Source organism: Saimiri boliviensis, chromosome 8 (assembly GCF_048565385.1).
Source record: "Saimiri boliviensis isolate mSaiBol1 chromosome 8, mSaiBol1.pri, whole genome shotgun sequence".
Taxonomy (NCBI): Eukaryota; Metazoa; Chordata; class Mammalia; order Primates; family Cebidae; genus Saimiri; species Saimiri boliviensis.
Genome location: NC_133456.1, coordinates 26098714 through 26120118, shown reverse-complemented (window position 1 = coordinate 26120118; position 21405 = coordinate 26098714). Strand labels below are relative to the sequence as shown.

Genomic DNA, 21405 nt, shown 5'->3' with positions numbered 1-21405 from the left:
ATTCTAAGTCACAGGATGAAATAGGAGGTCAGCACAGGATACAGGTCACAGAGACCTTGCTGATAAAACAGAATGCAATTTAAAGCCAGTCCAAAACCCACCAAAACCAAGATGGCCAAGAGAGTGACCTCTGGATGTCCCCACTGCTACACTGCCACCAGCACCATGATAGTTTACAAATGCCATGGCAACCTCAGAAAGTTGCCGTACATGATCTAAAAAAGGGGAGTTGGAAGATGGATCCATGATGGCTGATTAGAAGCAGCTCAGGATTGCAGTTCCCAGCGAAACTGTGGAGGATGAGTGGACGCCACACTTCCAGACAGATTTTTATTGCCCATAGACCAGGAGATTTCCAGGCAGAGAAGCTCCATGGGTTGCCAGCATTAACTGTTTTGGCCAGCACAGCTGTCTTGCCCAGCATGGCTATTTTGGCTGGTACCCTGGTGTGGCGGTTCTCCATACAAAATACATGGGTCCAGGTGTCATTTTAGATGGCGATTGGAGTTCCTGGGAGACAGACTCACCCATTCAGCTGATAAAAAAGGAGACTGAAACAGCCAGACCAAGAGATTCCCTGGCAAAAAAGTGCCACAAATCTCAGTGTAACTGTTTCAGCCAGCGCAGGGGGTCACTGCATGGGAAATCACACAGATCCTGCCACCTTTTTAACAGCTGACTGGAATACCTGGGAGACAGAATCAGCCATTCAACTAAAAAAAAAAAAAAAAAAAAAAAAAAAAGGGCCCTGAGGCAGGGAGCCAGGTAATCAGGCTCAGCTGGTCCCACCCCCACAAAAAAACAACAATCTGAAACACTCTGGATTGAGTTTCACAGCAAGCAAAGCTGAACCCAGGATGGTCCAGCTCTCTGGGGGAGGGGCATCAGCCATTACCACTAGGGAGGTAGTCTGTCATTGCTGACGCAGTGGGCCATTGCAGAGGCAGCCCGCCATTACAGAGAGAGTACGCAATCATAGAGGTGGGCCGCCATTGCCGAGGCAGTCCTAACTAGACCTGTAAAAACAGGACTGCAGAGAAGTTCACACAGCAGCTAGGCAGAGCCCACAGCAACTTAGCAAAGCGTCTGCAGGTGGACAGTGACTAGGCTGCCTCCTCACTGGGCAGGGTAGCCCTGAAAAAAGGCAGCAGAACAACAGAAACTCATAAATAAAGCCCTAACTCCCAGGGACAGAGCACCTGTGGGAAAAAAGGGAGGGGGGTTTCATGAGTTCTGCTGCAGCAGACCTAAATGTGCCTGCTCAGCAGCTTGGAATGAACAACGGAGCTCACAGCTCAGCACTTGAGCTCCTATAAAGTACACACTGTCTCCTCAAGCAGCTCCCTGACCCCCCTATATCCAAAGAGTCATCTCACAAAGGAGAGCTCGGACTGACATCTGGCGGGTATCCTTCTGCAACAAAGATAGTGGAAGAAAAACCTGGCAGCAACCCTTACTGTTCTGCAGCTGCTGCAGATGATCCCCAGGCAAGCAGGGCCTCGAGTGGACCTCAGCAGTCCTACAGCAGAGGGGCTTGACTGGTAGAAGGAAAACTAAGAAACAGAAATAACTTCATCATCAACAAACTGAACATCCACTCAGAGAGCCAATCTGAAAGTCAACAACTACAAAGATGACAGGTGGATAAATCCACAAAGATGGGAAGAAGCAAGTGCAAAAAAGATGAAAACACCCAAAACCAGAAAACCTCTCCTCCTACGAGGGATCACAACTCCTCACCAGCAAAGGAACAAGGCTGGATGGAGAATGAGTGTGATGAATTGATAGAAATAGGCTTCAGAAGGAGGGTAATAAGAAACTTCTCTGAGCTAAAAGAACATGTTCTAACCCAATGCAAAGAAACTAAGAACCTTGAAAAAAGATTTGATGAAATGCTAACAAGAATAAACAACTTACAGAGGAATATAAGCGAATTGATGGAGCTGAAAAACACAGCATGAGAACTTCGTTCAACAGCCGAATTGACCAAGCAGAAGAAAGGATATCAAAGGACAAAGATCAACTCAATGAAATAAAACAAAAAGGAAAGATTAGAGGAAAAAGGGTAAAAACTAATGAACAAAGTCTCCAAGAAATATGAAAGTATGTGAAAAGACCTAAACTACGTTTGATAGGTGTACCTGAATGTGATGGAGAGAAAGAATCCAAGCTGGAAAATACTCTTCAGAATACTATCCTGGAAAACTTCCCCAACCTAGCAAGGCAGGACAATATTCAAGTACAGGAAGTACAGAGAACACCACAAAGATATTCCACAAGAAGACCAACCCCAAGGCACATAATTGTCAGATTCACCAGGGTTGAAATGAAGGAGAAAATGCTAAGAGCAGCCAGACAGGAAGGTCTGGTTACCCACAAAGGGAAGCCCATCAGACTCACAGCTGATCTCTCAGCAGAAACCCTACGCCGGGCGCGGTGGCTCAAGCCTGTAATCCCAGCACTTTGGGAGGCCGAGGCGGGTGGATCACGAGGTCAAGAGATCGAGACCAGCCTGGTCAACATGGTGAAACCCCGTCTCTACTAAAAATACAAAAAATTAGCTGGGCATGGGGGCGTGTGCCTGTAATCCCAGCTACTCAGGAGGCTGAGGCAGGAGAATTGCCTGAACCCAGGAGGCGGAGGTTGCGGTGAGCTGAGATCGTGCCATTGCACTCCAGCCTGGGTTAACAAGAGCAAAACTCCATCTCAAAAAAAAAAAAAAAAAAAAAAAGAAACCCTACAAGCCAGAAGAGTGTGGTGGCCAATATTCAACATCCTTAAAGAAAAGAACTTTCAACCCAGAATTTCATATCTAGCCAAACTAAGCTTCATAAGTGAAGGAGAAATCAAATCTTTTACGAATAAGCAAGTACTCAGAGATTTCATCACCACCAGGCCTACTTTACAAGAGCTCCTGAAAGAGGCACTAAACATAGAAAGAACAACCAGTATTAGCCACTCCAAAAACATACAAAATGATAAAAAGCATCAACACAATGAAGAAACTGCATCAACTAACGGGCAAAACAGCCAGCTAGCATCAAAATGGCAGGGTCAAATTCACACATAACAATATTAACCCTAAATGTAAATGGCCTAAACACACCAATCAGAAGACACAGACTGGCAAATTGGATAAAAACCAAAACCCATTGGTGTGCTACATCCAGGAAACCCATCTCGCATGCAAGGATACACAGAGGCTCAAAATAAAGGAATGAAGGAAGATTTACCAAATAAATGAAGAGAAAAAAAAAAATCAGGAGTTGCAATTTTCATCTCTGATAAAATAGACTTTAAAGCAACAAACATCAAAAGAGACAAAGAAGGGCATTACATAGTGGTAAAAGGATAAATGCAACAAGAAGAGCTAATGATCCTAAATATATATGCACCCAATACAGGAGCACTGAGATACAAAAAGCAAATTCTTAACGACTTACAAAGAGACTTAGACTCCCACACAATAATAGTGAGAGACTTTAACACCCCATTGTCAATATTAGATGGATCAACCAGACAGAAAATTAACAAGGATATTCAGGACTTGAACTCAGACCTGGACCAAGCAAACCTAACAGACATTTATGGAACTTTCCACCCCAAATCCACAGAATATACATTCTTCTCAGCACCACATCACACCTACTCTAAAACTGACCACATAATTGGAAGTAAATCACTCCTCAGCAAATGCAAAAGAATGAAAATCATAACAAATAGTCTCTCAGACCACAGTGCAATCAAGTTAGAACTCAGAATTCAGAAACTAATTCAGAACTGCACAGTTTCATGGGAACTGAACAACTGGCTTTTGAATGTCAACTGGATAAACAATGAAATGAAGGCAGAAATAAACATGTTCTTGGAAACCAACAAGAATGAAGACACAACATACCAGAATCTTTGGCACACATTTAAAGCAGTGTCAAGAGGAAAATATATAGCCATAAATGCTCACATGACAAGCAAGGAAAGATCTAAAATTCATACCCTATCATCAAAATTGAAAGGGCTAGAGGAACAAGATCAAAAAAACTCAAAACCTAGCAGAAGACAAGAAATAGCTAAGATCAGAGCAGAACTGAAGGAGATAGAGACACAAAAAGCCCTTCAAAACATCAATAAATCCAGAAGCTGGTTTTTCGAAGAGATCAACAAAATAGACAGACCACTAGCCAGATTAATGAAAAAGAAAAGAGAGAATAATCAAATAGATGCAATAAAAACGATAAAGGGGCTATGACCAGATTCCACAGAAATACAAACTACCATCAGAGATTATTACAAACAACTCTATGCACAAAAACTAGTAAACCTGGAAGAAATGGATAAATTCCTGGACACCTGCATCCTCCAAAGCTTAAACCAGGAAAAAGTTGAAACCCTAAACAGACCCATAACAAGGTCTTAAGTTGAGGCAGCAATTAAGAGCCTACCTCTTAAAAAAAGCCCAGGTCCAGATGGATTCACAGCCAAATTTGACCAGACATATGAAGAGGAGCTGGTACCATTCCTTCTGAAACTATTCTAAACAATACAAAAAGAAGGAATCCTTCCCAAATCATTTTATGAGACAAACATCATTCTGATACCAAAACCTGGCATAGACTCAGCAAGAAAAGAAAACTTCAGGCCAATATCTCTGATGAACAGAGATGAAAAATCTTCAATCAAATAATGGCAAACCGATTGCAGCAGCACATGAAAAAGCTTATCCACCATGATTAAGTAGGCTTCATCCCAGGGATGCAAGGCTGGTTCAACATACACAAGTCTGTTAATGTAATTCACCACATAAACAGAACCAAAGACAAAAACAACATGATTATCTCAATTGATGCATGGAAGGCCTTTGACAAAATTCAACAGCCCTTTATGCTAAAAACCCTGAATAAACTAGGTATTGACAGAATGTATCTCAAAATAATAAAAGCTATTTATGGCAAACCAACAGCCAATATCATACTGAATGGGCAAAAACAGGAAGCACTCCCTTTGAAATCTGGCACTGAACAAGGATGCCCTCTCTCCCCACTCCTATTCAATATAGTATTGGAAGTTCTAGCCAGAGCAATCAGGCAAGAAAAAGAAATAAAGGGTATTTAATTAGGAAAGGAGGAAGTCAAATTGTCTCTATTTGCAGATGACATGATTGTATATCTAGAAGACTCCATCATCTCAGCCCCAAATCTCCTGAAACTGATAAGCAACTTCAGCGAAGTCTCAGGATACAAAATCAGTGTGCAAAAATCACAAGCATTCCTATACACCAATAACAGACTTAAAGAGAGCCAAATCAAGAACGAACTGCCATTCACAATTGCTACAAAGAGAATAAAATATTTAGGAATACAACTAACAACGAACGTAAAGGACCTCTTCAAGGAGAACTACAAACCACTGCTCAATGAAATAAGAGAGGACACAAACAGATGGAGAAACATTCCATGTTCATGGTTAGGAAGAATAATTATCGTGAAAATGGCCACACTGTCCAAAGTAATCTATAGATTCAATGCTATCCCCATCAAGCTACCAATGACCTTCTTCACAGAACTGGAAAAAAACCACTTTTAGCTTCATATGGAATCACAAAAGACCCCGCATAGCCAAGACAATCCTAAGCAAAAAGAACAAAGCTGTAGGCATCACACTGCCAGACTTCAAACTATACTACAAGGCTGCAGTAATCAAAACAGCATGGTACTGGTACCAAAACAGAGACATAGACCAATGGAACAGAACAGAGACCCCAGAAGAAACACCATACATCTACAACCATCTGATCTTTGACAAACGAAGCAAAAACAAGCAGCAAGAAAAGGACTCCATGTTTAATAAATGGTGTTGGGAAAACTGGCTAGCTATGTGCAGAAAGTGGAAACTGGACCCCTACCTGTCACCTTACACTAAAATTAACTCCAGATGGATCAAAGATTTAAACATAAAACCTAACACCATAAAAACACTAGAAGAAAACGTAGGTAAAACCATCCAGGACATAGGCATAGGCAAGGACTTCATGATTAAAACATGAAGCAATGGCCATAAAAGCAATGGCCAAAAGCAATGGCCATAAAAGCCAAGATAGACAAATGGGATCTAATCAAACTCCAGAGTTTCTGTACAGCAAAAGAAACCATCATTAGAATGAATTGGCAACCAACAGAATGGGAAAAAAAATTTTCAATATACCCATCTGACAAAGGGCTAATATCCAGAATCTACAAAGAACTAAAAAAGATATACAAGAAAAAAACAAACAACCCCATTCAAAAGTGGGCAAAGGATATGAACAGACACTTTTCAAAAGAAGATATATATGAGGCCAACAAATATTTTAAAAAATGCTCATCATCACTGGTCATTAGAGAAATACAAATCAAAACCACATTGAGATATCATCTCAAGCCAGTTAGAATGGTGATCATTAAAAAATGACAACAGACGCTGGAGAGGATGTGGAGAAATAGGAACACTCTTACACAGTTGGTGAGAGTGTAAATTAGTTCAACCATTGTGGAAGACAGTGTGGTGATTTCTCAAGGATCTAGAAACAGAAATTCTATTTTGCCTGGCAATCCCATTACTGGGTATATATCCAAAGAACTATAAATAGTTCTACTATAAGGACACATGCACATGTATTTTCATTGCAGCACTGTGTACAATAGCAAAGACCTGGAACCACCCCAAATACCTGGAACCACCCCAAATACCCATCAATGATAGACTGGACAAAGAAAATGTGGTACATATACACCATGGAATACTACGCAGGCACAAAAAACTATGAGTTCGTGTCCTTTTTCAGGACTTGGATGAATCTGGAAACCATCATTCTCATCAAACTGACACAAGAACAGAAAGTCAAACACCTTATCTTCTCACTCATAGGTGGGTGTTGAACAACAAGAACATGTGGACTCAGGGAGAGGAGCATCACACACTGGAGGCAGTTGTGGGGGTAGGGGAGAGACAGTGGGGTAGAGTGGGAAGGGATAACATGAGGAGAAATGCCAGATTATAGTATGCACCTAAAGTAAAATAAATTTTTAAAAAATAAGATAATGTAATATCAGCTTCATAAAAGTACTGCAAGAAATTCACATGATGATGTACATAAACACCTACCATAATACCCATAATGACACAGCCCACGCTCAGTCAAGATTAATGATCACCATTACTATCCCACCCACCCCTGCTGTTGAATCTTTTTTACTTTCATTGCTCCAAGTTGGTGGCTCAGACCTGACTGATCAGCCCTTTTTCTTGCAGGAAGTTTTGCTAAGCAGCTTGGTCAACCTGTTGTTTCCAAAACCTTGGGGTAAGTCCTGGATATTCAAGAGAGAGTAAGGGTTGGATCGCTTTCCTGCTGACTTGAGCAGGATAGGTCTGGGGAGTAAGTCTTCTTGGCTCTCCTTGGTTATATTAACCGAAGGGCATAGTGCAATGAGATGTGTCATTCACACGCAGCACCTCCTGACCTGGCTGCCTCTGTGACTGGCCCCTTTGACTGGCCCAGCCGCTAAATGCTAAGGAGGTGGGAGAGGTGGCCATAGTCTGCAGTGGACTCTAACAATCAAGGCAGTAGTCAGAAGATTGAAATAAGCAAACTTAGAAGAGGCGGGTAACAGCAGCTGCTGTAATGGACAAGCCTCAAATCACAGTGGCTCAACCCAATGAAAGTTTGTTTCTTGCTCAAGGAAAGTTCAATTCAGATATCCTGGAACAAGTGGAGCACCTTCCACATTATCTTCCAGGAGCCCAGGCTTCTTCCATTTTATAGCTTCATCTCCTAGGCCCTTGAGCCCCTGCTAGGCCTTCTGCATCTCACCACTAGAGTGGACGAGATTCTGTGTGGACCCTCACAGGAGGTTCTTATGAGTTGGCCCTGGAAGTGGCATACCGCTCTTCTGCTCATGGGCTCCTGGTCAAAACCCCAGCTTTCAGCCAGAGCTCGGTGGAATTCAGGCATACCTAACTGCAAGGCAGGCTAGTAAATGAAGTCTAGCTGTATGCCCAAGAGGTAGAGGAAATCAGTCTTGGTCCCACACATTTTTCCAGAGAGAACATGAGAAAGTTTCTGAGGCATAAAATTGGGAATGCTACCCTTTGATGGTTTCTGACCCCAACTTAGTGCCTTTGGGTGGGGTGGAAAGAAGAGGGTCCAATTTCTGCCTTGTCTGGGACTAGATTCTCTGCCAATGTCTTTACAGGGATAGATTTTCAGCTCCAGCAGTGGAGACCCGTCCTAGCATCTGGGGGGAGTGCCCACCAAAGTTTGCTACCAAGCTGGGCCGAGTTGTGGTCAAAGACGGACAGATGGGACGATTCTCCTGCAAGATCACTGGCCGGCCCCAACTGCAGGTCACCTGGCTCAAGGTGAGGTTTCTGTCTGCCCTGACCCTGATCCAGCTTGTCTGTTCTCATGCTGCTAGCAGACATACCTGAGACTGGGTAATTTGTAAAGGAAAGATGTTTAATGGACTCACAGTTCCACATGGCTGAGGAGGCCTCACAATCATGGCAAAAGGCAAATGAAGAGCAAAGTCATGCCTTATATGGTGGCAGGCAAGAGAGCATGTGAAAGGGAACTCCTTTATAAAACCATCAAATTATGTGAGATTTATTCACTATCATGGGAACAGCATGTGAAAACCTGCCCCATGATTCAATTACCTCCCACTGGGTCCCTCCCATGACATGTGGGAATTATGGGAGCTAGATTTCAAGATGAGATTTGGGTGAGGACACAACCAAACCACATCACAGCCTTATGGACCCTGCAAATTCAGGGTTAGAGCCTTCCAACTAGTAGGAGTCTTTCCATTCTGTTTCTGCTGTTTCAGGCGGTTCTCAGGGGTTCTCTGTACATTCGTTAGTGATACATGTTCCTGTCCCTATTACAACTCTCCCTCTGTTACTCAGATCACAGTGTTTTGACAATTCTCACAGTCACAAAATAGTGAAAAACTTCTGAGTCAAGACAAGCCTGGAAATCTCAAGAGAGTGGACTGTGAAGTTAGGGTACTAGGTGTCAAGCTACAGCTTCCTGGTTCATAAAGCCTGTGAAGCTGAACAAGTTATTTGGTTTCTTAAAACCCTGGTTCCCTTATCTGTGAGACAAAAATAATACTATCTAACTCAAAATATTGTTGGAGGCTCCATGTGGAAGAGATTTATAAACCATTCAGGGCTGGGGGAAGTGAAGTAGAAGTGGGAGGGGTGGGGGGCAGGGAAGCAGTGGCGTGGGGTTGGGGTGGGTGTTAAACAGGGCAGTGAGGATCTGTGGGGAACAGGTAGTCATGGCCAGGGAGAACAGGTTTTTCAGAGATGGAATCCCTGGGTCAAAGTGGGTGTTGACACCTTTTACCTGCTTCCTAACTGTCTTGAACTCCCCTCGGAAAAGACTAAAAGGAATAGCGAGGTAAGGAAAAACTGAAGTGAGGAATACAGCACTTCCTGCCTCAAACTCAGGCTCCTTTGAAACAGTTTCCAGGCATCTGCTCTAAGCAGGACAGAGCACCACACCACATCCATAGACCTCAGGTCAGGGTCCCTGAACTGTCCAAAGTCGGCTCTCTGAGCACATTGACAGAGCCCAGAGCAGAGGGCACTGCTGCCCAGGCCCTGGAGTCCGTCCCACCAGGATTGGCAGGAGGCGGGAGGACACAGCCAGAAGGTAAGCAGATTTGTGTGACCGAGTTACCCCATTGCCATCCACTGGGGAATGTTCCACTGCAGCCGAGTGCCCGTGTGTCTATGTCTGAGAAGAATGGGATGCAGGTTCTGGAAATCCATTGAGTCAACCAAGATGATACGGGAGTGTACACGTGCCTGGTGGTGAACGGGTCAGGGAAGGTCTCGATGTCAGCTGAGCTTTCCATCCAAGGTATCGGCCAATGGAGGGCCAGTGCAGAACGAACCCTCCCTGGTGCCACACCCTCCTAGAGTAGCTGCTTGTTCACTGCACCTGTGTACCACGTGACCCCTTCACACACCCAGGCAGTCCCCAGAGGCAGTTTTTTTTCCCTCAGAGTCTTGCTCTGTGGCCCAGGTTGGAGTGCAGTAGTGTGGCCTCAGCTCACTGCAACCTCTGCCTCCCAGATTCAAGCGATCCTCCTGCCTCAGCCTCCTGAGTAGCCGGGACTGTGGGCACGTGCCACCATGCCCAGCTAATTTTTGTGTTTTTGGTAGAGATGGGGTTTCATCATGTTGGCCAGGCTGACCTCAAGTTATCTGCCTGCCTTGGCCTCCCAAAGTGCTGGGAGCCACCACACCCAGCCACCAGGGGTGGGTCTTTGACAAGAAAGGGTGAGCAGGGGCAGCACAGACCTCGGGGCAGATGCCCTGTGCTTGGCTGCCATCTTCCCTGTGTTCTCGTACTTTCCCCACCATGTCCTCAGTGCTTTCTTCTCATCCGGACTCCCTTTTGTATCTGTGATTGCCAGCTGGAAGAATGAATGCTGCTAATATCTTGCCATCATCTCATATTTAAGCTTCCGAAAATTTACTCATAGTTTACTCTGCCCTTCAAGTCAGGTGATGCTTCAGTCTGACTCCCTCTATCCAGGGTTCCCGTTTTCCTTCACACCCAGACTGGACTTTCCAGCCTCCTTTTGACCCTGCCTCTTTCTCCTTGAGTCGTCAGCCCTGTCAGTTCCTCCTTGGAAGTCTGGTTGAACATGTCTCCCCCTTAGAGTTCCTCGGTTCCTCAAGTCCAGCCTGGGGAGGGAGTGTGGGGAAGGGGCTGCACTCACTTCACTGGAGCAGGAACCCGGGGCAGGAAGGGAAGTGGCTTTCAGTCCTTCATCCTTCTTTCTCCTCCTCTTTTCTTCTGATTTTTCTCTTCTGCATCTCCTTCTTCTCAGAAATGATCCCTCCTTGCTCTTGTTACTTTTTCTGGCCCAGGTATTTTTCACGATCTACAGAAAGAAATATATTTCAGAGTACATTGCAACCCAGAATGTGTATATGCAGGTAAACCCCCAAGTTTCAGGAAATCCTCCTGACTCGTACTATGTGCAGTGCATGTTAGTATTCTCTGTTTCGTTTGACATCATTAAAACAAGAAATCCTGGTATTGACCAGAGAACTTGACTTGGTCACTCAGTGCTGGATAAGGAGCTGCCACCAGGTACCCACAGCAATGGGTCAGGCACTCTCCCTGTACCTGCCCTGGCATTGAGTTAAAAACTGATCCCTCCTGTTGGATCTCATGACAAAATATATTGCCTGGGATTTGTTTCAAAATACTCAAAAGTAAATAAAACAAAAATGAATAGATAAGACTGGCAAAATGTTATCTCCTTAATCATGGTGATAGCTTTCAGGGTTTATTAAATTTTTCTATTATTGTATGTTTTGAAATTTACCATGATAAAAGTTGAAAAAGAATATAGCAGGAATATATATATATATATACACACACATATATATAAAAAATATATATAATATATATAAAATATATACTATATATATACATATATATAAAATATATATATAATATATACATATATATAAAAAATATATATGTATATATTATATATATATATAATGTTTTTTCTTGGAAGAACTGGAGAAAATTAAAAGTATGCTTCTCTGTACAATGATAAATTACAGCATTTGGGTTTGGAATTTTCAGTAGATGTTAGTTTGTCCATGGATTGGTTTTTGTTTCCTTCTGTTTAGTGAACAGAAACAGATTCCATGCCTTCAGGGTCCGCTGGCACCAGCCACTATTAAAAAGCCCAAGGGACAGCACCTGAAGCTTTGACAGTGTACTCCAGGGCTGGGGGGTGGGAGGGAATTTACAGGCCAAAGATGTTCAGCACCAGAGAAGCTGGAAGGAGCCGGCAGGGTGGGACCACGGTGATGGGGAAGTGCTTGGGGAGGGAGTGCTTGATGTGTACAGCATTCTACTAACAGTCTTTCCACTCTTTCCACTTTTTCCAGGTTTGGACAGTGCTAATAGGTAGGTCTAGGCTTTGTTATGTTTTCTATCATGAAATGTCCTGCAAGGAAAGAAGGGATGCTATTGAGAAATGCCCTGAATTTCTGAATCATCTTATGGGGCAGAAGAACTGGCTGTTTGGAGGGTGTTGTTTTTTTGTCTTGTTCTCCTATTGTAATATGACACACGGGTGTTGAGACTGGAAAACTCAGTGTCTCCACTTTTCTCAGTATCTACGCAGTCTCTTCCCTGGTTAGTGTCCTGACTGCTCTGAGAAGGCTGCCTTCCTCATTCCAGGGCAGAATTTGTTTACCCTTCTGGCCCAGACCCAGCAGGAACCTCTTTCCTAGCTTAGACAGAGCCACAAGAACACACGTTACCACTGGAAAACGTCTGTTCCAGGAGGGTGCTGATGAGAATAGAGGAGCAGGGAAGCCATTTTGGGAATTTGGTATTTGAGCTCAGACCTGTGCAGAGGAATGTTAGCTGGTGAAGCAAAGCTCAGAGAGTGTGCGCCAAACAGCAGGGATAGCGTGTACAAGCCGTGAACCAAGAGGCAGGACCATGGGGACCCAGAAGGACGCCAGTGTGACCGCAGCCTAGTGGGTGGCAGGACAGGGTCTTGTACGAGTCAGGAGCAGCTGGTGCTGGCATTTCTGTGGGCCATATTGTGGGGCTCAGTTTCATTCTTAATGTAGTGGGAAAACTGTTACAAAATCCTTGGGCTTGAAAAGACATGATTTATGTTTTCAAAAATCAACTATGGTTGCTGTATAGAAAATAGATTAGAGAGGGCAGAGTGGACATGGGACACCGGTGGTGGGGTTTGAAGTAGGAAGGCACCAGTGGAGAAGAGAAGTGTAGGGAAAGCAGGGCTCTGGGCAGGGCTGCAGGACAGGGATGTGTTGGGAATGACTACTTGTGCTCTGGCTTGGGAAAGGGTAAACTGCAGAGAAAGATGCTCTTACTTGCTCGTAAGCTGTGGGCTTTTGTGATCCCTGGAACCCGTGCTTGTGATGAGTCATGTTTGTGAGCAACCATATAATCATTCTATTCTCCCCTCTCCTCACCCTCCCCACCACACAGATCATTTGGGAGAGAAACAAAAGCCACCAATTCAGACATCAGGAGGGAGGTGACCAATACAATCTCAAAAGCATTGAAACTGGACAGTCTGGAGGCTGCAGCCAAGAGCAAGAACTGCTCCAGTCCCCAGAGAGGTGGCTCCCCAACCTGGGCCCCAAAACACCAGCCTCAGCCCCTGAGGGACTCGCCCATAATAGCCCCGCAGACCCCGTCCTTCAGAAAACTTCCAGCTCCATCACTCTGCAGGCCGCAAGCGTTCAGCCGGAACCAAAAGCACCAGTCCTGGGGGCCCTATCACCTTCTGGAGAAGAAAGGAAGAGGCCAGCTGTTCCCCATCCAGCCACCTTCCCTACCAGGCAGCCTGGCCTGGGAAGCCAAGACATCGTGAGCAAGGTTGCTACCAGGAGAATCCCCCTGGAGGGCCAGAGGGATGCAGCATTCCCAAAGCCAGGAGGTCAGGGAAAATCAAACTGTCAAGTTCAGGTGTGAAGGTGAGTAGAGCTAATTAGGGTCACCAGTTGCCAGAATGTAGCCCCTTGGTGGCCACTCCCTTCCTTCAGCACCCAGCTGGTCTGCACCTCCTATATCCACTCATCTTCTCCAAATAGCTCATCTAGAAAACCACCTTACAGAAGCCTTGGACTCACTGTAGAAATGTTCCTTTATTCTGGAGAGACCCCTAAGAGCAGCCCATTGTTTGCTACTGGATAAGAGTACTGGCCCTGGGCCCTAGTTCTTACCACCCTAGAAGAAACACCCTCATCATCGCCAGCATCAAAAAACAAACCTCACAGTCTTTTCCACTCTTTCTTCCCCTTGCCTGGCCGACCTGGAGACCCAGCCCATCACCCTGTATTCCTCCTCCCTGAGGCCCTGACTCTGTCTTGGAGATTTCGTCTTGCAGAGTGTGGTTGAGGGTGAGGATGTCCTTTCAGTTGATGTTGAAACTATTTCTTTGTTTGTTAGTTTTCCTTCTAACAGTAAGGCCCCTCTGCTGCAGGTCTGCTGGTATTTGCTGGAGGTCCACTCCAGACCCTGCTTGTCTGGTAATCACCAGCGGGGACCGCAGAACAGCAAAGATTGCTGTCTGTTTCTTCCTCTGGTAGCTTTGTCCCAGAAGGGTACTCACCAGATGCCAGCCAGAGCTCACCTGTATGAGGCATATGTTGGCCCCTACTAGGAGGTGTCTCCCAGTCAGGATACATGGGGGTCAGGGAGCCCCTTGAGGAGGAAGTCTGTCCCTTGTCAGAGTTCAAATGCTGTGCTGGGAGATCTACTGCTCTCTTCAGAGCTGTCAGGCAGGGACGTTTAAGTCTGCTGAAGCTGTACCCACAACTGCCCCTTTTCCCAGGTGCTCTGTCTCAGGAAGGTGAGGGCTTTATTTATAAGTCCCTGACAAGCTGCTGCCTTTTTTCAAAAGTGCCCCGCCCAGTGAGGAGGGAATCTAGTTACACAATCTGCCTGCAGAGGCCTTGCTGAGCTGCTGTGGGCTCCACCCAGTAGGAACTTCCTGGCAGCTTTGTTAAAACTGTGATGTTAAAATCACCTACTCGAGCCTCAGTGATGGCAGATGGCCCTCCCCCTATCAAGCTCAAACATCCCAGGTCGAGCTCTGACTGCTGTGTCAGCTGTGAGAATTTCAAGCCAGTGGAAATTAGTTTGGTAGTCTTTGTGGAAGTGGGACCCACCAAGCCAGATCACTTGGCTCCCTAGCTTCAGCCTCCTTTCCAGGGCAGTGAACAATTGTCTCACTGGCATTGCAGGTACCATTGGGGTATGGAAAAAAAAAAAAAAAAAAACTGCTGCAACTAGCTTGGTGCCTTCCCAAACAGCCGCCCAGTCTTGTGCTGGAAACCCACTGCCCTGGCGTTGTAGGCACCAGAGGGAATCTCCTGGTCTGTGGGTTGTGAAGACTATGGGAAAAACACAGCATCTGGGACAGAGTCCAGGGTACAGTCCTTAGTGGCTTACCTTGGCTAGAGTTTGGGCTTTCCGGGTAAGGCAACTCCCCATCCTGCTTTAGCTCACCCTTCTTGAGCTGCACCCACTGTCCAACCAGTCCCAATGAGATGAACCAGGTACGTTAGTTGGAAATGCGGAGATATCCCGCTTTCTACATCAATCTTGCTGGGTGCTGTGCCACGGAGCTGTTCCTATTCAGCCATCTTGCCAGCAATTCTATTATAATTTTCATTGGTAAACAATGATTGAGGAGACACTATGTGAGGAGTGTGGAAATGTTGCATTAGATAGCCCTGACCCACAGGAGTTTGCAACACGGTTAGAAACCATGAAAATACTAGATGTAAGTGGATCACAGCAGTATCAGGTCGTACATGCTGAATGACAGAGGAGTGGTCCCAACTGTACGTTTTGTATGAGAGCCAAGAGAAGAGAGAATCCTTAAGTGACTGAGCATCATTGAGGATCCAGCAGGAAGCAGATGGCTTACTCAAGAGAGTTTAACTACGGAAATATTTACCAGAGAATGGGCAGAGTTGAGTGAACCAATCAGTGGTGAACTTAGGGACTAGAAACTCTGGAAGCCGTTACCACCCCTAGACCTGAAAGGGAAAGGGAGGGAATGATGTTATTGGAGCCAAATGAGAATTGGTTCCATGGAAGACAGAGTGCTAGACAGTAGCTGAGGCTACGGAGGCAAAGCAAGAAGCTCAGTTTGGTCATATATTGGGAAATATATACCCAATGTATGACCACCTGCTGATACCGCCAACAGGCCAAATCCAACCAGCTACTAGAGAGCAAGGAAGCCCAGGGGATACAATTCTGGTGCGGACACCAGGCTAGAGAAGGGAGGCTAGAGAGTGGACCTAGTGAGACAAATGCAGACTAGCCCAGTACACAGGCTGGAGAGCTTGCAATGGGCCTTAAGAGAAAGGGAGGATACACTGGCATAGAAAAGGAAGGGGGAGATCATCTTAAGCAGAAGTAGACATGTGGATATAGGAAAGGGGAAATATTTTTTTTTCCAGTGAGGAGGCAATAAGTATACAGTGCATTTTCTTAAGAAGAGTAAGGCTTTAACATTCAGGAAGCTTGTAGGAATTGACATAGGTCAGAGTTTCTTTGTCACAGCACAACTGACATTTGGGGTAGGATAATTATTTGTTTGGGGGACTGTCCTCCCCTTTGTAGGATGTTTAGCAACAGCCCTGGCCCCTACCCTCTATATGCTAACAGCAGTCCACTCCCAGTTGTGATGATAAAAAAAAAAACGTCATCACACATTGCCAAATGTACCCTAGGGATGCAAAACTACCCCCAAGTTGAGAACTACCGGGAGGGGAAATGAAGGAGACCATGATCAGAAAATCATTGAAACACAAGGTGAATGTAAGATGCTATGGGCTTAGATCAGTGTGGAGCAGTGAGACTGGCAAGAAACAGACAAAGGCACGGGGCCTGTAGGTGAGAAGCAGATGGGCTGTGTGAGAAGAGGCAGAGAGGAGTGGCTAAGGGTGATTCTTAGGTTTGTAGTGAAATAACAGGGAGGAGGATGTCTCCACTGACAGCAATATGGGGCCACCCTTGGGGAAGATGATGTGCCCTTTGTGAGCTTGTTTGAATGAGATCCAGGACATTTGGACAAGGGACTGAGTTGAGCAGGGAGGTTAAGACTTTAGGTATAGATTTGAGTCATCCATGCAGAGAACTAGCTGGAAAACTTCTATCCATAGGAGGATAGAATGAATCTCCTGGACTTCCTTGCTCTCATAAGAATGAAGGGAAGACAGGGAGAAAACCAAGGACTGAAGTTTTTCTTTTTTTATTTTTCCTTTGGTAATGGTGGGGAGCAAGGGAGTGTTGTGCATTATTTAGAAGATGAATAACATGGAACAGAAATAGAAGGCTCAGGAGGCAGGAAAACCAAGCAGTTTTCTGAGGGTGAGAGTGGGCTGAAGTTCAGCTCCTACCCTACTTGTCAGGTCATATGCCCAAGGGGCTACATCTACCCCTGAGTAACCACCCTTTTCTAATGTATGCGAAGGTGCCAAATGGGCCAGGGCAGTCCAAAGGAGAATCAGAGCAGCCACAGAAGACACAGGTGTCAAGAAGGGAGAAATCTTGTCCACGCAACTCACCCCACCTGCCAGTGGTAAATATTCTCTTTTTTTTCCTCCAATCACTCAAGTCCTTAAAGAAATAGAATTTGATTGGGTAGACATTTTTACTTGTGTGGAATTTTGTGGTTTGTTCTTCTTAATTGAGTGGCTATAGGAGGTGTTGCTCGCCTAGGTTCTGGAAAAAGACTACACACAGAGGCCGCAGGAAGAGGAGGGAATCCACAACCACAATGAGTGGTTGTTCTTGTCACCTCACTGGTTCCAACTCTGAAGAGAGATGATGGACCTTCTCATCATTTTCTCTCACAAAGAGGCATATTGTTGTAGGCAGGATTCTAGGAACAGCCTCCAACATTTCCACCCCCTGGTGTACATGCCCTATGTATAAGCTCATCATCCCTGTTAAGTGTTAGTGAGACCTGTGAATATGAGGAGCAGTCACTCCTGTGATTAAGGTTATGTGGAGGCTGGGTGTGGTGGCTCATGCCTATATCCTAGCACTTTAGGAGGCCAAGGCAAGTGGATTACTTGCAGTCAGGAGGCACACAGGATAGAAAGAACTGACTTTCTGAGCTCATAGCTAGTATGAGGCAGTTGATATTTACTATAATGTTGACATGGTAGACAAGACAGTCAGGATTCTCACTCTGTGGTGCCAGACCTGTCATTATTAGGCCAAATAGAACTTCAGTCCCTAAGATACTGAACATGCAAAGCTGAAACGACACTGAAGTATCACTTTTCAGAAGGGCCTCTTGGAATAAGGAAGGAAGGGGAAGCAAAGTGGAAAGAGAGAAAACAAAAGAGAATTTAATTCAGTAAACAAATATTTATGGTGTCCACTATGTGCATAGTTCTGTTCTAGCTCCAGAATACAGCAGTGACTAAAACAACCAAAACCCCATGCCCTCCAGTGAAAAAATATAGAGAAATTAATAAAACAAAAATTTAAAAATACATAGTATGTAATGATTGTAAAGCAAGGGAGGCGTCGGAAGGGATATTGGTGTTCCACTTAAAAGAGTCAGATAAGACTCCCTCAGAAGGTCACATTTGGATACAAGCCAAAGGTGCTAAGGAGTGAACCATGTGGATATCTGAGGAAATCGTGTTCCAGGCAGAGGAAATGCAAGTGCAAGCCTTGAGGCGGGAGAGGGTCTGGCCTTTCTGAGGGATACTAAGATGGCCAGCATGGCTGGAGGGTAGTGAAGGAGAAAAGAGAAAATGATGTGTTCAGAGAGTTTAAGGGCTTGTGGGTTACTTTCACTTTTACTTGCATAAAGTGGGAGCCACTGAGAATTCTAAATAGAGGAATGACATGATCAGTCTTAGGTTTCCAAAAAAGTGATCAGGCAGCTGTGATGAGAACAGGTCACAGGAGGGAAAGGGCAGAAACAGGAGATGGGTTAGGAAGCCACTGCAATGGTCCAGGTGAGAGATGAGGTTTGCTTGGACCAAGGTGAAGGACGTGGAGAGAAGTGCTCTAATTCTGAATGACTTTCGGAGATACAGCCAATAGCATTTGCTCTGAGTGGATTTAAGGTGTGGGGGAAAAAGCAGTCAAGGATAATGCCAAGGTTTTTTAGCCTGAGCAACTGGAATTTACAGTTGGCATTTGCTGCTATGGGGAAGCCTGGATAAGCTGGTTTGGAGAGGAATCTTGGAGTGCAGTTGTCGGGTACTCAGCCTGAGAAGCCTATTAACATCCAGAGGGGCAGAGTAGACAGTGGATATTATATTGTGATGTTTAGGAAAGGATTAGGGCTGAAGACATAAATTTGATATTCAAAACATGAGACTGAATGAGATCAAAGAGACAGTGCATGTAGATAGAGAAGCCCAAGTGTAAATCCTGGGGTACTCCAAGATCAAAATGTCAGGGAGAGGAGGAAGAGCAAGCAAAAGAGACTGAGAAAGAAGAGCCAATGAGGAAGGAAAAAAAAAAAAACAAAAACAAGCATTCACGCTTGTCCTGGAATACAAGGAAAAACTGCTTCAAGCATGTGAAGTTGATCAACAGGGTCAAATGCTGCTCATAGGTTGAGCTGAGGCTAAGAGATGATGTTGGATTTAACAGAACGTCATTGGGGACCTTGACAAGTCATTTCAGTGGAGTGATGGGAATGAAAGCCTGGTTTAAATAGATTCAAAAGAGATTAGGAAGAGAGAAATTAGAGGTGGCAAGTATGGGCAATTCTTTTAAAGAACTTGGCAATAAAAGGAAGAAGAGAAATGGGTCAAAGCTGAAGAGGAAAATGATGGGAGAAATTAGAATATGTTTGTGTGTTGATGAGAATTACCTAGTAGAAAAAGGGAAATGATGAGAAAAGATATAGTCAATTTTCATTTGTACAAGAAAACAGCAGAAAACAATGTAACCTAATTGATAAAAGATTTTATATAATAAAAGATTTTATTATAATATTGAAGACAGATTGTTTTACTGAAATATAACAAACACCCATGAATCCACCATCCACCCCAAGAGCTAGACCACTACCACTAACATCTATGTGTTCCTCCCTCTCCTACTCTTACCTCTGTTTTAGAAGAAAGCAACTTTCCTGAATTGTGTTATTATCATTTCCCTGTAAAATTATATTATCTTGATTGTATCCTGTTATACTTATTGACTGATAGATCCAGAATAATCTAACCTATGCCTCTCAGCCTGGCCTCCTACAGACCGACATCAAACCACCTCAGTTAGACAGTGTCAGGAAATTCCTCCCTTGCATTTAACCTGCTACACTAACATTCTATTTTATTTCATCTTCCATCTCCAGCTGCTAGTGCTTTGTCCGAAAAACCCCTTCTTCTGCACAAAGATAATTATTATTCATTCTTGTCAGTATCATTTACTCTGCATAAAAGCAGGAACAGACTGACACACCTTCATCCCATGTGCATACCCAGAACAAACTCCAGTGGCCAGAGAATTCTTGTTATCCTGGAAGATGCACCTGCAGTCCTCAGGCCTCCAGCCTCCCCGTCCCATCCTAAGGCACACCTGTTGGTCAGGTGCCTACACCAATACCTGGCAGCCCCTCCACAGAGGCCTCAGAAATGCAGGTGATAGCCAGTGACTAGAATTCCTTCATCCCCAGATCTTGCCTGTGGACAGTGGTCATCCCCAGATCATCCAGGATTCTCCAGATATGCAAGGACTGCAGGATTTTGACAAATGCCAGCAGAGTGGCCTCTTTACAAATGAATGGCAGCAGGCTGTGAAAAGCTTTCTGCGTGCATAAACCAAAAATCTAGTTCCCCTACTTGTTCACTGATGCTTAAAATTGCTTTACGGAGAGACAAAGGCTTTCATCTCACAACCAGAAAAAGCTTTGAAGGCCCTGGGTGAACTAATTGATTTAGACTAATACACACCGTTGTATAAATGGACTGAAAGATTAGATGATGAACTGGGCACCTTTAAAATGCGTGTGAAGTGACAAGCGGTGTAGCAGAGAAAGATGGGGTTTTTCTTCCCTCCTTTGTGCTTAAAAAGCACAGTATTGAGGCTGGTTGTGGTGGCTCACACCTGTAATCTTAATACTTGGGAGACCAAGGTGGTTGGATCACTTGAGCCCAGGGGTTCAAGACCAGCCTGGGCAACATGGCAAAACCCCATTTATAAAAATATAACTTGGTATGGTGGCACACACATGTAGGCTCAGCTACTTGGGAGGCTGCAGTGGGAGGACTGCTTAGACCTGGGAGGCTGAGGCTGCAGTGAGCCATGATCACCCCATTGCACTCCAGCCTGAGTGACAGAGTGAGACCTTGTCTCAGGAAAGAAAAAAAAAAAAAAGTTTTGAAATCAGAAACCCTGAAGTCAAGTTGGGCCCTGGGCCCTAATGCCAGCTGTTTGATCACAGGCAAAGTTATGCAAAGCCTTAAGCCTGTTTTTTATTTCTAAAATGAAGATAATACCTTCAGAGTTACTGTGAAACATTCTCATCATGTTCGTAAAAGTGTCCTAGCACAGTGACCACATTCTATCCAGTAAATACCTTCTGTCTTTCCCTGTTGTCCCCAGGAGGCAGCTCACGCTCTGTTCCTTTGCATTCCATCCCCGTTTCTTAGCATTATAAGGTCAAGAGTGAGGAATCTAGGACCACGCAACCCAGGTTCAAATCCTGACTCTATCACTTATTGACTGTTATCTTGGACAAGTTTAACCTCTCTGTGCTCAGTTCCCTGTACTGTTATTATCCCATCTGTAAAAATGCGGATAATAACAGTACTTTCCTCATGGGATGACAGTAAAGATGA

General features: G+C 44.7%; 1 protein-coding gene across 4 annotated transcripts in view; it reads left to right on the top strand.

Annotated features, from left to right (window-relative positions):
* The window catches only part of LOC104650448 (myosin light chain kinase, smooth muscle-like), a 64677-nt gene extending 45135 nt beyond the window's left edge, over positions 1–19542 (top strand). Inside the window, exons 4-8 of one of the 4 annotated variants that reach the window (XR_012518760.1) lie at positions 7285–7333; positions 8226–8391; positions 11965–11983; positions 13049–13539; positions 17058–19542. Coding sequence is in view for 1 of the 4 variants with exons in the window: in XM_074404189.1 (XP_074260290.1) it covers positions 7285–7333; positions 8226–8391; positions 11965–11983; positions 13049–13101 (287 nt within the window). In the remaining 3 variants the exon portion in view is untranslated. Of the gene's footprint in view, positions 1–7284; positions 7334–8225; positions 10990–11964; positions 11984–13048 lie in introns of all 4 variants that reach the window. The other 3 variants (XR_012518761.1, XR_012518762.1, XM_074404189.1) reach the window with 3 other exon arrangements.
* Positions 19543–21405: the final 1863 nt, after the last annotated feature.